At 34.9% G+C, this 15,684-nt stretch overlaps 1 protein-coding gene across 4 annotated transcripts in view; it reads right to left on the bottom strand.

The window, feature by feature from the left end:
* The window catches only part of LOC141449757 (discoidin domain-containing receptor 2-like), a 471,131-nt gene that overhangs the window by 89,143 nt on the left and 366,304 nt on the right, over positions 1-15,684 (bottom strand). For all 4 annotated transcript variants that reach the window (XM_074119492.1, XM_074119490.1, XM_074119491.1 and 1 more), the window contains one exon: positions 13,308-13,455. In XM_074119492.1, coding sequence (XP_073975593.1) covers positions 13,308-13,455 — 148 coding nt within the window. The remainder of the gene's footprint in view (positions 1-13,307; positions 13,456-15,684) is intronic.

Below are 15,684 nucleotides of genomic sequence, written 5' to 3'. Positions count from 1 at the left end.
ATGGTACAAGATGTATGAGCTTATATAGGAAACTTTAGAAAAAAAAAAAAAAAACTTGAGAGGGGATAATTATTTTGATCACCGCGTCAAACGATCTTATAAGAATAAGGTGGTCGTTGGTGGGAGGTGAAACATATAATCCGTTCCCCAAAATCAATGACCGCGGTCGCTATGTAGAGTGTCCGTTAGACGGAGGTTCTTTTATATAGAAAATGTATAGGGGTAAAAAAGGGGAAATCCAAAAACTGTCCGTAAATGGAGGTGGTCGCTAGTGAGAGTGTCCTTTATGGGAGGTTCGACTGTAATTTCAAATATTTTGTAATGCTTCGAGGAAATGAGAGGTTTAAAGAAAGAAGTAATGATATAGTTAGCCTCTTGAACGCTTACAAACTGAACTCAGCTACTGAAATGTTTCACCTCCAGAGAGATCAGAGAACCAACTGGTTCTGATTAAAAAAAAAAAGGATAGTTTTAAAAGATTAGTGGTTTAATGAAGCAGAAGTTGGTCTTTTAAAATTAAAATACAAAGCAGTTTCATCAAAACTGCTTCCTGAGGCATGTAAATTTCCCTAATCTGAAACTCATTCCCAGCAAGCAAGCGTCACATACAAGATGTAGTCAATTTAAAGACATACTTGATGAACTGGATTGAATAGAATCGGAAAAAATAAAAATATATCATAATATAAGAGGTCAATGGCACTCGCAGCAATTTACAGGGCACTGCCGGCTTACTTCCAATGTTCTCTCACAGCAGACCACATTGTCAATTTTCCCGCTGAGATGTGAGAAAAATTTATGAACTTAAGGAAATCTTAGGGCAGCAAGTTAGATTCATAACCAGGATCTTCAGATAGAAATCACTGATCATTTCTTTGTAGCGATGATTATTATCAATTTTTATTCTCTAGAAAAATCTCAAAAGTCGCTTCAGAAAGAAATCGTTTCTTCTCAATGATTCGCTTTAACCGAAAAAGTCGTTTTTTTTAGTGGATTCTATAGAAAAGGGATATAATGGGTTGTTTAGATTGCTTAAGCAGGAATTTGAAGAAGTGATGAAATCTAAAGCGAAACCGTGTCAAAATTAGATTTTTGTAGACTAATTAGTTTTTCTGTTTACAAATTTAAATGTGCATTTTGGACTATGGCTTTGAAGTTTCCTCAAGTTTTATTTTTTAATTCATTAATTTACAATATTTCTGTAGGAGACTAACCTATTGCAATATAAGATAAATAATAGAATCCGTTGGACGTGAATAGCGGGAGAAGAGAAACTGCCGATTGGAAGTTGATGTAGCTAATCAGTCTTGAAAGAAATGTCGGAGGGACGGACAGTTCAGCCGGCTTAGATGATTGTAATCGAGACGAAAGAGACTGAATGTGCGGATTAGAGCAATGTGAGAGTGCAGTATGGTATATCTGGTATTTTTCCTTGGCTAGTGACTTCACGAATGAATCGTAGAAAGGGACACTAACTAAAATAAAAAAGTAACTTAGAAAAGGTATTAGCTCTGGCACCTCATGGACATCCTCGTTCGAGTTGGGCCTTCGAATGTTTACTCCAAAGAAACTTCTTACAACTAGGGTCCGATGATGGAGGCTGCTGGTAACATTGTCTGAAGGCTGGTACTGAAAAAGGCTCCAGCTCCAATAACTTAAAATGTTTATTTGGCGACCTAATTGAACAAATCTGAATAAATAAAGTCACTTATAAATATTAAAAAAACTTAAATGGCAACTTGAATTTATTTTAAAAGTTAATCTACCATCAAGAAGTCTCACACAAAAATAAATATATTTCCTTATTAAATTCCAAATTTATTTTTGCCTAACAAAAGATTTTTTTTTTAGTTAAACTGCATCTCTCAGTGTTACTCTTTAATCTTTGAATGTCATGGCGAAAAGTAATTAAACTAAAGTTGGCTAGACAACAAACAACGTGGAACAGAACCGGAGATTGTTTTATCAAAAAGTTTAAACAGAACTTTACGTAAATTTTGTACAAAATTGCAAATATTTTTTGTTTATATCGTTAAAAAATATAAATTAAAACTAACAGAAATTTATTTTTATTTAAAATACATCTAACGCAAAGATAATTCACCAGTAAGTACCTAGTTCGAAAGGAAAATAAAGTTGCGTATGTAAGTTATTTTTAGCAAATTTAGGAGATTTAGCAAATCTTCAGCGTCATTACACATAATGTAATAATAATACAGCTCATGACTCACACTAAATCAACAATGCAAACTCCAGTTCATCACCATGCAATGTTCATACTGTAACACTGGGATAACCCTTAGGGATAAAGAGTTGGGTTCCTCTCCAATAAAACAGCTACTACTATCGATTAACAGAGAAGGAATTAGCTAAGTTGAAAGAGCACTGGACTTCTGAACGCGAGAGGTTTGAGAACAGATGGCTGCTTTTTAGGATTAACTCTACCTAGCAATCTTCGGTCAGAGAAGTTAAGTTTACGCAACGGTTTGTTACATGTCTGTTCAGTAAGCTCAGAACAATCTTCGAAAAATAATGAAAACTTCAATAGAATTCAAACAATTAATAACCATTGAAGAAATCAAAACAAAATTCATGTTTCACTAAGGCTGGAAACATAGTGGAGCGGCGAGCAAAGCGGCAAAAACAAACACAAGTTAATATATGGGACCGCGCATAGTGGAGAGCAAAGCTAAGATAGAGCAACGCTATCTACAGAGAGTAGAGCAACGCGTTGTGACATGTTTGATTTCTTCGCTCTCATCGCGCTCAATTTTCGAAGGTTAAAATGGGATATTGCTGCATTTATTGGTGTAGTTTTTCTTTAAAGAAACCTCTGTGGGACCAAAAGGATCCTCCTACATCACAGCCGATTTGTGTTGGATAAGAAATGGGACAGCATTAATGGGGTTAACATTGAAATTCGTCCTTTTTCTTGATTAACATGCCTTCCAACACTGGTTAGTATGTAATCAAATGTTGAAATAGTCATTCGAAAATACGCATGAAACAGAGCCAGGATGCTCCCGAAGTTGTTGGTACAAGTGATGGAATTCACCAAGTTCATGTCTAGTCATGTTTATACTATCCTGCTTCTAAGCTGCTGTAAATACCAAATTTTCAAGGAAGAAATTTCGTAATATAAAGAATTCCTCCATCATGTCTCGTCGAAAGAAGAACGCGACTAAACTCGTCACTATGTGCATGCGACTCTTTGCTCGCTGCTTGTTGGCCCCTTTGAGCTGAAGCAACTTTTATCGCCGCTTTGCTCACCGCTCCACTATGTTTTCAGCCTAAAGCAACTAGCCGAACTGGGCAAAGTTTCATGCGACTACATTTTATTTACATAAATAAATAAATAAGAACTAAAAAGACGTAGAAGAATTTAAAAAAAATTAAAATTAAAGGTACAAAGAGGCACTTTGAAAGCTACGGATTTTAGTTTGTTTTTAAGAAATTTATTAATTCGATGGCAGAATATTAAGTACTGTCTTCAGAAATTGGTGACAAAAACTTCGAACAATGTGATCAACGTTTCGAAAAGCTCGCCGCAATCCTAAACTCGTTTCAACAGAATCCAACATAAGTTACGTCTCCATAAACTTTACCCTTTTCGATACTTTTCGAAGTACGGGAGACCTTAAATATTACAATTCATTAATTCACATTTAAGTTTACACTGCTATTTCAAGAACTTCAGTAAATCTATTTTATTACTTCCGTTCAGAAGGATAACAAGTAGAGAAATCAATTGCTATAAATGGGAAGATTTATACTGTTTACAGGAAGCAAATCAACATTCTCATTTAAATAATACGACAACAAAATCCAGATTACCTAACATAACCTTCATTCTATCTCTCTCACTTTCTTACAAACTTTTATAATCTTTTTTCTGTTTGTCCTACCAAAGTTAATCGCGCCTGCGCGACGGCAAATTAATTGTGTAATAATACATAAAGAAAACAACCTCCCATTTAATGTTATGCCATTTCTTTCCAGCTAAAAATCCCTCCGCTATAAATCACAGTTCAGCGTGCAAGTGGCCAAAGAAAACAGGGCTGATGGCGTTTGAAAGGGGGTGGAATTGAGATGGAGAAGTGAAGGAGGCTGTAAGAGTAAGCAGCCAGAGATTTGCTAGCAGTACATCCGGTACCGGAAGCGTTAAGGTTCATTTAACAATCCCCTAACCAATAGCTCAGCTATAAGACTTATCTCCTTACCTGCTTTAATATCCCATTAAAACCAAACCTTTAATTCTCCCATACTATAATAATATTTGTTGTAGGAGCAACTTATTCAACAAAATCCTTTACACTCTAACTTTAAAAAAAGTTGTAACTTAATTTTTTTTAGTGTTTGTTAAAGGGATGTTCGTACATGTAATAAAAACTTTTAATATTTTACGATTGCAATACCTTCACCCGCTAGTAATAGGCGAAAGTAACAATGGACAGTACATTCGAGTTCTCCATGACGTTTCATAAAATGCTTGGAGGAATATTTTCTTTTAAACGTAAAGAATTAATGCATGACAAACCTTACGACTGGAAATTTGATAATACCCAATTTTTAAAAATATCCACAGAAATTTTTAACGACAATTTTGAGGTATCAGAACAATTTCGGCTCAAATCTGTGAATATCATTGTTGCCCTATTTTAGTATACGAGGTGTAGCTATTAAATAAGAGACTATTGCTGTAAAACATTTTATTTTAAATTTATACATGTTTAGTTATTACCACCTTCAATATACCATCCCTACAACGCTCCATGCGAATTTACCATTGTTCGAAACCGTGCTGGAAGTCTTTTTCTGTGAGCTCCTGCATGACGCGTGCCGATTTTTCTTTCACAGCTTCAAAGGACTGAAATCGTGTTTCTTTTAATGCAGATTTTGACTTTGGGGAACAGATAAAAGTCACATGGGACCAGGTCAGGCGAATAAGGCGGTTGGCCGAGAAACTGGGATGTTGTACTTGGCTAGAAACGTCTTGACAGACAATGCAGTGTGAGCCGGCGCCGGTTGTCTTGATGGAGAACCCATGACTTGTTCTTCCACAAATCGGGTCGTTTTTTCCTTACTCTTTCACGGAGTTGAGCAAGCACCTCACGGTAGTAATGTTGATTAATTATAATCGATATTTTCCGGGCGGTCATCATCTCCTACGTCTTCTCGGCCATCTTGGAAACGCTTGAACCACTCAAAAACTTGCGCACGTGATAAACATTCATCGCCATAAACTTCTTTTAATAAAAGATAAGTTTCAGTAGCGGTTTTACCAAGTTTCATGTGAAATTTTACGACAATTCATTGCTCTACTACATGTGTGGTATCACGTTTTCGGCAAAACGAAACTAACACCTCTTACACAAACGACGGTTCCGGTCAGACAGATTTCTCTACAAACTTGTGAGACGCTGCAATCGAAAGAGAAGGCTGCACAGCTGTCGGTCGTTAAGATTTGGCGCATGCATAGTTTTTCAGCAGCAGCGTCAGTCTCGTTATTTAATAGCCACACCTGGTATTAGTTAGTGACGCAATTTCAGCATAGATAGTTTTCTTCTTCTTCTTCTTGAGCTGCATTAAAATCCATTTACTTTCAATTGCTTCTATTAATATGGAAAGTTTTAGCTACAATCAAGAAGAAGTTTGTAATTCTTTAAGCTCGTAATTTTGTCACGTGACACGTCCATAACTTAGTAATAAAAATCCGTTAGCCCTGCACAAAAGGAAACCATTTTTCCTTCTTAACAATGACCAAGATTATTTTGAAGTAACTTTCAAAGAATTGAATGTAGAAACTGAACTGTTTTTCTTAATTAATTAACAAGGTTAATCAACAAGTTTCAAGTCTGTTTCACCGAGTTGCGATGTGGTTAGTGACGAAAGTTAATTAAGAAAACTTTACGCAATATTTAAATTAATTAATACCTTTTACAATTATTAAAACTATTGTAATTAATAAGAGTAAGCCAAAATTCACTTTCAAGTTTTAAAGATAGTATTACAGACATGTTGCAGGTAATAACAAAAATTCAAATGACAGTTTATTAAATTGTACCGTATTATGTAGCATTAATGAATTCTTGATCATTAAATCGATATGTTTATTCAGCAACGTTAATGTTTTAATATTTATTGTAAATATTTTATAAATGGCCTGCAGCTAAATTTTAGATTTGTCTTCTATGAGAAAGCTTAATATAAATCGCTTATTTTTATCAATACGATATGGTGGTAACCATCTTTTTTGAAAAACCTAAAACGACATCAAACTTTGTTGTGTACTATTATTGCACTGCAAATTGAAAATTAAATTGTACAACATTTTGAGTTAGTATACTACTTCAGAAATGAATTACTTGTGGTGCCACGAAGCAGTTAAAGCGAAACAATATTTTTGTAATGCAAAGTAGCCAAGATTTTAATTAAATTTCCAGAAAAGGTTAGAAGCACTCCATGAATGATAAAATAATTGATATTATAACATGAATGTGTTCAGTAATTTTTATTATTTAAACTTAATTCGAAGTATATTTGACTGTAATGCCTGGAGGCGTAGTGAGTTGGAACGCTTAGTCAATCCCCATACTTCGATGCCGTATGACCAAATAGGTCGCAGTAACAGTAGATATAAGAGTCTTTTGTTATGTAGGTTAAGTTTCGAACGTTTGTCAAGTAGTCTGGCGAGAAGTTTGTAGCGTTGGTTAGTTTCTTGTCTTTTCAGTCTAGTATGGGGATTCCATGTCAACCGTTTATCTAGGTGCAGTCCAAGGTAGCGTACTTTGTCCACAGTTGGTATAGGAATTTGGTTCAAGATGATAGGAGGTAGAATTTTCCCTCTGAGAGTAAATACTATAAACTTTGATTTCGTAACGTTGGTTTTGATTCTCCATTTGAAAAGCCAGTCCTGTAAGTGGTTGATGTGGAATGAGGAGATAAGATAGCAGTATCGTCAGCAAAGGTAGAAAGGATGGTATTTGGATGTTGAGGTATGTCTGCTGTGTATAAGGAGTAAAGAAGAGGACCTAGGACACAGCCCTGAGGAACACCAGCTCGAGCTAGACGGATATCAGAGTCTGCTGCTCCACAGTTGACTCTGAAATATCGGTATTTTAGGAAAGATTTGAGGATGAGGTAGTAAGTATGAGGAAGAATCTCCCTCAGCTTAAACAGTAGTCCCTCGTGCCACACCCTGTCGAACGCCAGAGCGACGTCAAGGAAAACACTCGGGCAATACTGCTTCCCCTCGAGGGAGGTAGCTATAGTGTCTACAACGCGAAGCACCTGGTGAGAAGTTGAGTGATGTCTCCGAAATCCGAATTGATGATCCGGAATTATATTTTGTTCTGACGTTAAAGGATAAAGTCTTTTAAGAAGTAGCTTTTCATCTTATTAATATTATTCTGTTTCCTTGGATTAATCCTTAATATTGGACTAATCATTAACAAATATTTGTAATATTAAAATGAGCCATTCCCTTTTGGCAAATTTTGTTATCGTTACGATGAAAATCTCTCTGGTGAATGAGATTGTGTATCGATTTTCTAATTCCATTTCCTGATGGCTCTTCTTGCTGCTAGTTGCTTGACTGTAATTTGATTGAAGATTGCTGAAATCTTGTTGATATGTCTTGTGATGAGATTTCCGTCTACTGTGATAATGTTGTTGAGTTGTCAGTCATTTGGTGTGTTATAATGTCTTGATAGGTAGTTTGTTCTAAATGAAATATTGTTCTTTTTTTTTAAAGAAGAGGCTGCTGCCCTGTGTGAAGAAACCTGTCGGGAATGCAGAGAGGAGTTAAAATGGAGAAATTGAAGAATACAGGAAGGTTTTTGGGATCCTGAAGGACCAGTTTAACGGTACTAATGACAGGGTGATGTGAACGATTTTGTAGGTACCAAAGATTAAACGTAGAAAACAATTCACCAGAACTGCTTTAAGTTTGCCTTTGAGAATCACAGAGAGGGCCCTCATAAACCAAACTACTCTAACCAAAGTTAGGAGAAATTAAAGAGAAGCAGGAGTAATTGGGGGCTACTGTGCAGAAGTAGATGACGTAGCTGATTCATGGTTTTTTACGCATAAGGATAAACCGATTGCGATACTTCAGCAATATGGTTCTTCCAGAAAAGGTGCTGATCAATTATTACTCAAAGATTATACATGAAAGAAAGTAGTTCATCTCCTTGGTTGGAAGATACTTTCAAAACCCAACTTTTGGCTAACTAAATTAGGGTCATTACCCCACTAACCAGTATATTAGGAAAACCGTTCCTGAAAAAACATGTTTACGTGCTTGGTTGATGTTTTGTGATATACTGGATAAAACAAGTAACACACTTGCGCCAATTATGAATCTACATTATCAAATAAGTCTAGCAAAATACGATTTTTTCCCCAAAATGAACTCCTTGGTACAACGAAAATTTGGGTATTGTTAGTGTTAATAAATCACACCCCTTAATGAGTACACAGTAATTATAAATATAAAGCTACTTTATAAGGAAAAGCTAGTTTCAAATTTGTTTTGAATAAACGTAAAATACACTATTATATTTATTTTATGTAAGAAGGTAATACTTCTGTCCTGCAATTACTGAGAAGTTAAAACAACATTTTGTTTAAATATTTGAAATCAACTGTGCTTTACAAAATGAGTGGATACGTTGATTCAAGTTCATTCTGCCATATCGAAACGTAATTAGTGAGGTAATTACGTCAGTATCTTGTCAACAGTGGGCAATAATTAGCGAAGGACTTAATGCTATAATTAAACAATCTAACCATTTTAAAAAAAATTGTTTTCTCGCTTTTCTTAATTTTTTTAAGAACAATAAGTTTTGTACTATGTATTAAGTTACGTAATATTATTTAGTTTGATAGAAAAAAATGTAATATAAAAAAAGGAAGTCACATCTGTGTCGTAACATTTATATAGTTACGTCATAAACATGGATATCCTTTATTTTTTTATTTTTTTATACCACAAGAGAATAAATATGAATAATGTACTTTTCTTTAAAAGTAAAGTGTATTACTTTGTTTCATACTGGAAAGTAAAAACTTAGGATGAAGCCATGTTTGCTTCAACAAGAAAATAATTATTCATTTTTTTGTGTTGTTTTCTTTAAAAAAAAAAGAAAATGGTTTCCACGATTTTCTCTTAAAGGTATTTACGTTTTTTTCAATTTTGATCTATAACTTTCATTTGGGAAGGCAGGGGATTAGCTAAGTGTTTAGCGTATGCTGGATTCCAACGCGGGGATCACGGGTTCGAATCCAGCTTAAGAGAAAAAAAAAACCTCGGCCTACGAAATTGCTATTTCAAAACAAAAATAAATATGAAGTTGCAGTTTGAAATAACGTACCAAGAGTTAGATAAATGGAACAGCTATCTAACAAATGACACCCATGCAATTGGAGAGTTCTTTAGATACATACGTATATGGGAGCGTGAAAGAAATAAGACAGAATAAGTAGAGAGGGTTGTTACTGATACCTTGGCCACTTCAGCCCAGTTTACAAATAGGTTTATAAATGTGATCAGACTGGCAGTGTTCTCTCACACACACTTGGCTTGGTTCAGTTGGGTGGAACTATGGACCAGAGATGTGGAGCCCCTCTATGGACGGCGGTCGTAACCGCACTCTTAGAGGGATATACCATATTCTGACCATATTTTCTCCTGTCTAGCCGCAAACTGATCGAGTATTTCACTTCCATAATACTGTGACAGTCTCTAATACAACGATTTCATTTCTCCTAGTTTATTTGGGCATAATATTTTCTTCAAAAAACTACTTTAAAGATCACTTTATTGAAAATTTTTTATTTTCTTTGAATTTTCATGCATTTTTCACTAGCTTTAATACTGAATGGGACGGTTGGTTGCCTTCATTCATCCGAAGTATTGAGACTTTTGATCATTTACTGAACGATTTTTTTTTTGCAATTTAAGATGCGTCCAACATATGAGAGATCATTGGCGTCACTTTTTAAGTGCACAGCCGAAAACAAAACAGGATCGTATATGGCATTTTCCAAAATAACGTCCTCACCACATCAGTATGAAGGTTGGTCAGCAAAATTTAATGTTTTTTTTTTTAATTTATTTTGTAATTTACAATTTGTATACATTGTATACAATAAGTAAATATGGAGAGTATGATGAACTGGTGCGGGAGGAGAGCAGGAGGAGAGAAACCACCCAGCGGTAGCACTCTCTACAGGAGAGAGGAGAATGTGCGGAGGAGAATATGAGTGGGAGAGAGGAGTGATAGGAGAATAATGGCGTTTAGGCCTTCAGACTACAAGGAAGTCGCAGAGCCACTGGCGATTCAGTCGGCGAGGAGTATTAGGGATGTCAAAGGAAGTCAGAGACAGTACAAGAGGATTAGAGCTAGTTGAGAGAGTAGTATGGAATTTTTGGTACTTAGTCTTGGTAAGTTGGTCTATAAAGGGAATGTTGAGGTCGGTGTGAAGAATGTCGGAGGAGTTTTGACTGAAATGTCTTGTACTGTCCGTATGTTTGTTGGTTTGGCTGAACCCCACAGCTCTAGTCCGTAAGTCCACATAGGTTTGAGGATAGTACTGTATGTATATTAAGCGTTTGAGTTCAATGGTCAATTTAGAGCGTCGTCCAGGTAGTCTGTAAAGCAGTTTCGCACGTTTCGTCATTGCTTGACTTTTAAGTCTAGTGTGTGGGTAAAATTTAATGTTAATGTAACAGCAGTATTGTCAATTAAGTTGTAATTATGCAGTACGAGAAAGTTGTATGTTCGTTCACATTAAAGTTTGAATTCTTGTTTGAAGTCTTGTGTTAAATTTTATGCTATAAAATTTAACAGAAAATAAACACAAATTAATTTAGATTAAAAATATGTTATGTTTCAGCATGTAAGTAATTATATTTTTTAAACATTTTAAAATTACCACTCGAAATTAATTTTATACATTTCCGTGATGCAGATGAAGGTTAAGATTCTGATTTAATAATAAAAATTTACATTGAAATGAGTAGATTAAAAACAAAATGGAACGGCCACTTATCCACCACACATAGGGTGGAGTCAGCCTGAAAATTCTCCCCCAGTCGGCTACGTAGACATTAGGGTTCGTGCTATGGGCACTAAATTAAACCTCATTAAAAGTTTAAGAAAAAAAATAAATTCTAAATAAATATTTACATCAAATTTAGTTAAAACTGCTCTAGCCACTTCTCTTAGTATCATTCAGTTCGTTAAACAGGATCTTGTTTTTGTTTCAATTTTTAATACAGTTTGATTGAAAACCATACTTAAAAATCTATCTATAGCAGTTCTGTTCTTGGACCTCAATTTTACCTCATTTCTATAGATGACATCACACTGTAGAGATAGATGCAGGAACTATAATTATGTGCGCTAAATACTTTGGAATCACACTAACAACAAGCTTTCCTATTCAAAGCGATGTTCAAAAAATAAAAGAAACTAAAAAGAATGAGACGTGTAACTTTCTGGTTCAGAAAGATAATTGGATGTGTAAGTTTTAAGAAGCATAATCTACTTTGGATTGTTCCATCCACGTCTATATTATATGAGAGCTAATTTTGTACGAAGATATCTCTTCACAAGTTAAAAATGTATCGAAAAAGAAATACGGAAAAAATTAATTCGAGTGAATAGAAAAGAATAGAATAAATATTACAGAAGTATAAATGTATAAAAACATTTCAACCTTCTTAACTGAGTGAAGTAAGGTTAGGTGAGGAGTATTGGAATGCAGGGAAAAAGGAGGAAAAACCTGCAGCTAGTTTAGATAGTTAGAGTAGGATATGTTTTAGTCTTCTCTGTCTGTATGTTGTAGAAGGATCTGTAGGAGGCTTTGTCGCGGCATAGTGGATTAGGATGGCAGTCTAGGATGGAAAGGAGTTTGAGCAGACGATTTTGGATATGGGAGTGTACGGGAGTAATGGACGCAGTCTCCGTGGAGTGAGTCAATTCTAGTGCGTCTTAGGGAGTCTGTTGCGAGTATGAGGAATTTGTTTTGCGTTATCTGAAGTTTCTTGATGTTGCTACTACAAGTCAGGCTCCAGGCGGAGCAGGCGTAGAGCAACATCGGTCTAATGACTACTTTGTAGAGGAGAAGTTTGTTAGTCACAGTCATTTTGGAGTCATGTGAGAGAAGAGGAAATAACAATCTTGTAGTCCAGTTTGCCTGCGTTTACTTTGTCCTGAACGTGCGTAGTGAAAGTCAGTTTGTTGTCTAAAGTTAGCCCTAAGTAATTCACTTGGGTAGACCACGGAACGAGAATGTTATTACATCTGATTTGTCGATTAAAAGTGGGTCTGCGTTTGGTGAAGAGTATAGCGTTTGTCTTGTCGTGGTTAATTTTAATTTTCCATTTGCTGCAGAATTTTGTAAGTCTGTCTATTGCAAGAGTAAGTCTGTTGGTGGTGGTGTCCATTCTCCAAGATGACGTGTAAAAGGCCACGTCTTCAGCGTACAAGGAAAGGTTGACATGAGGAGGTTTGGGTAGACGATTTATGTAGGTGATAAACAGGATAGGACCTAGGATGGAACCCTAGGATAGGGGTATGAGGAGGCAGAGTTCAGGTGGATGACAGACTTTCTGTTGGAGATTCGAGTGATGGCCAAAGTAGTCTATATTCGAGAGCAAAGAGAATTAACTGTCTTTCGCTGTTTGAACTGGTGAATTTAAAGTACGTTCCAGCAAGTAGAAGATGTTTCGTTTAGCTGAGCAGCAAGAGAAATGTTAAGGAAAAAGACGAGTCCCAATTTGAGTATTTTTGACCTCTTTCACTGTATTAGAAGCACTATTATAAATTGTTAATATATTATATATTGAGAATAATTAATAATTATTAATATAATGATAATAATGTTAGGAGTAGCATAATGACTGGATAATAATGGTTATTTTAGAGTAATTGAAATAAATCCATAAAGGGAACTATTCATTCAGTTGGTAGAGATTTACTGAAATCTTTTTATTGTATTAAAAGAGAAACATTTGCTAGCCAACTTCAATTGTTGCTCTTTTTCAATTGTCAGACTGATTATAAATTTATTTTTTGCTAAACTCTTTGAAATTCATTTATTAAATTAAGAATTACTATTTTTTTTTTGGAATCTCTCGATTAGCTTCTCACATCAAATAACTTCGTCCTGGAGTATTAAATGAAGTTAACATGCAACATTTATTACCGGTACGAAATAAGTACAAAAAAAAAAAAAAAAAAGTTTGGGTTTATTCGAGCATTTAACCAATTTGAAAACTATAGAATTTTGTTGCTTACCTGAGGAGATACATCCTAGTAATTCTATCCTAAGACAGACCGTGCGACGATGAACGCTGTAAGGAAGTACTCGTATCTGACTGGCGAATACTGGAGGCATTAATCTATGGCTGACCACTGTGGCTGTATCGCTATTCCCGCTCAGTATCTAAAACATGTTAATTAGATCATAGATCATTAGTTTGCTAATTTAATTTATTAAATAATGTCTATTTACTAAATTTATTGAATTAAAACACAATCGGTAGTTGGACGTTAAGCCCCGCCTAAAAAAAATAAACAATTACTTTATTTTAATCACACTTTTAGAAAATATTAGTATCAAATCAAAATTTTATTGTTTTTGATTAGTACGACCATAAGAAGAGTTAGGCACAGTATAGAGATATTAGAAAATCAATTAATTTAAGGTGAAACTGCATAAAACTATTACAGTTTCAACACAGTATCAGATTTACTTAGAAGATAAATTTGGTGTTCTTGCGCTGGCATTATCATTAACTATTTAGCAACATCTGATCTTTCAGACAGCCGAATTTTATTGAAATTCTTTAAGAGTAGATTTTTTTCAATCAAAATTGTATAATTTTGAAGCAGGATAAGCAGTTGCTTAAAATAAATTATGAATTTAGACAAAATATCAATCAAAACTTAGTAATACTTAATGTTTTCTTTTAATTATTTGTTAATTGTAAGGCGCGTCAACATGTGAGATCAACAGCGCCCAAAGGCTTTAGGTAACATTCTCTCGCTTCAGTCAAACAAAGATTAGATACGCAAAAAAAAGAGAGGCTGTAGTAACCACAGTAATGATTCTTTGAATCATTCCAGGATGCAGAGAGGATATGAATTATTGTGAAACACCATCATTATCAGTAAATAAATATAAAAAAAATACCTATTTGTACTCAAATTGAGAATATGAATTAAGTTTAAACGATATTGAGTTACTTCTCCATTAGGAGACTCACGAATTCAAACCCTTCAATTCAGAACTGCCAAAATTTTTATTAATTTAATATTTTGCTAAAAAGATTACTCGACAAACGTTTTAAACTGAGCCAGGCGAACAAAAGAAAACTACATACAACCCTACTTGCCAGAATGTAGTCAACATCTCCAATCACACAATACACTCTGATCTAAATATTCTTCACGTATCTGAAATAGCCCCAATCTCAATACACAAAACTCCACTCAAATCTACACAGTTATTACAACCCTCTGATCCACAACATGTCTACTACAACACTTCCTTCAAATCCACAGCGCAGACTAAAGTGGCGGCGACCATCTCAACACATAACGCCGACCTCCTAGGATGGTTGCTGTGTAAGCTTGCCAACATGGCTATCTAACGGCTTCCATCACTGGATGGTCGTCGTTCACTCTACTCATGTCTCTGGGTGCGCATGTATTATGTGTGCCTATATATTTGCACCATTTCCTTACCCTCATCTCTTTTGCTTGTTGCAAACTAATTACAGTTGCAAAATAAATGTACAAAAAAAAAAAATTAAATATTTATATCAGAACTATATTATAGATAATGCAGTAGATTATTTAGAATTTTAATTTCATATCCGATTCTAAATAATTCTTAAATGAAAAATGGAGATATTGATCAAAGGAGAAAATATCCTTTACCAGCAAACTGTTCGGCTGGTTTTTTGGTTTTAAAAATTTAATATAATTGAATTTGGACACCTGAATATAGGATATCGCTATGTCAGACATTCCAGTTAGATTAGAAGAGGAAGTATCAGTCCAGTGTTCCCGAGTATTCTATCTCGATAATACACTCTCGGGATGTTTTCTCGAGAAACAGTCTCTACTAGTAACAATCCTATTATGCTTTGCTCCATCACATAATAATTGCAAGTTAGTTTTCTAAGTAATAATTTTTAATCATTATCTAGCTCGGTTAAGCGTAACTTTCATAATTTAGCTCGGTTAGGTGTGAATTATTTAACAAACTGCTATTTATGTAGCAGTGTATTTTCCGGTTTGAGTTTTCCCTAAAGTAAGCCCTTTCTCTTTAAACCTCTTACGTGCTACTACAGTTCGCAACTACTTTCACCTACTAACTACTAAACACTATTATTCAACAATTTACAGGGGCACATAAACTAGACGGAATGTGCCCTATTTGGTCCTGCATTATTCGGCTTTGGCTACAACTAACAGGTTTGTTTGGCCTCACGGCTGACGTCAGACTAAAGAAAAGTGTTGATGAACTTTTAAATTTTAGTGTTTTTTTTTTTTTTTACACCCTTCCTGAAGTCCAGACTTATTTATTAACAACTTTTTAAGAAAAGGAAATTTGTTTTGCCTCATTGAACAACTTATTTTTTTGAGGAAAATTTTAATAATCTCC

This window comes from Rhodnius prolixus, unplaced genomic scaffold, assembly GCF_049639745.1.
Source record: "Rhodnius prolixus isolate KJV_2025 unplaced genomic scaffold, Rpr scaffold_2, whole genome shotgun sequence".
NCBI classification, from domain to species: Eukaryota; Metazoa; Arthropoda; class Insecta; order Hemiptera; family Reduviidae; genus Rhodnius; species Rhodnius prolixus.
This window is presented reverse-complemented; position numbering and strand designations above follow the sequence as displayed.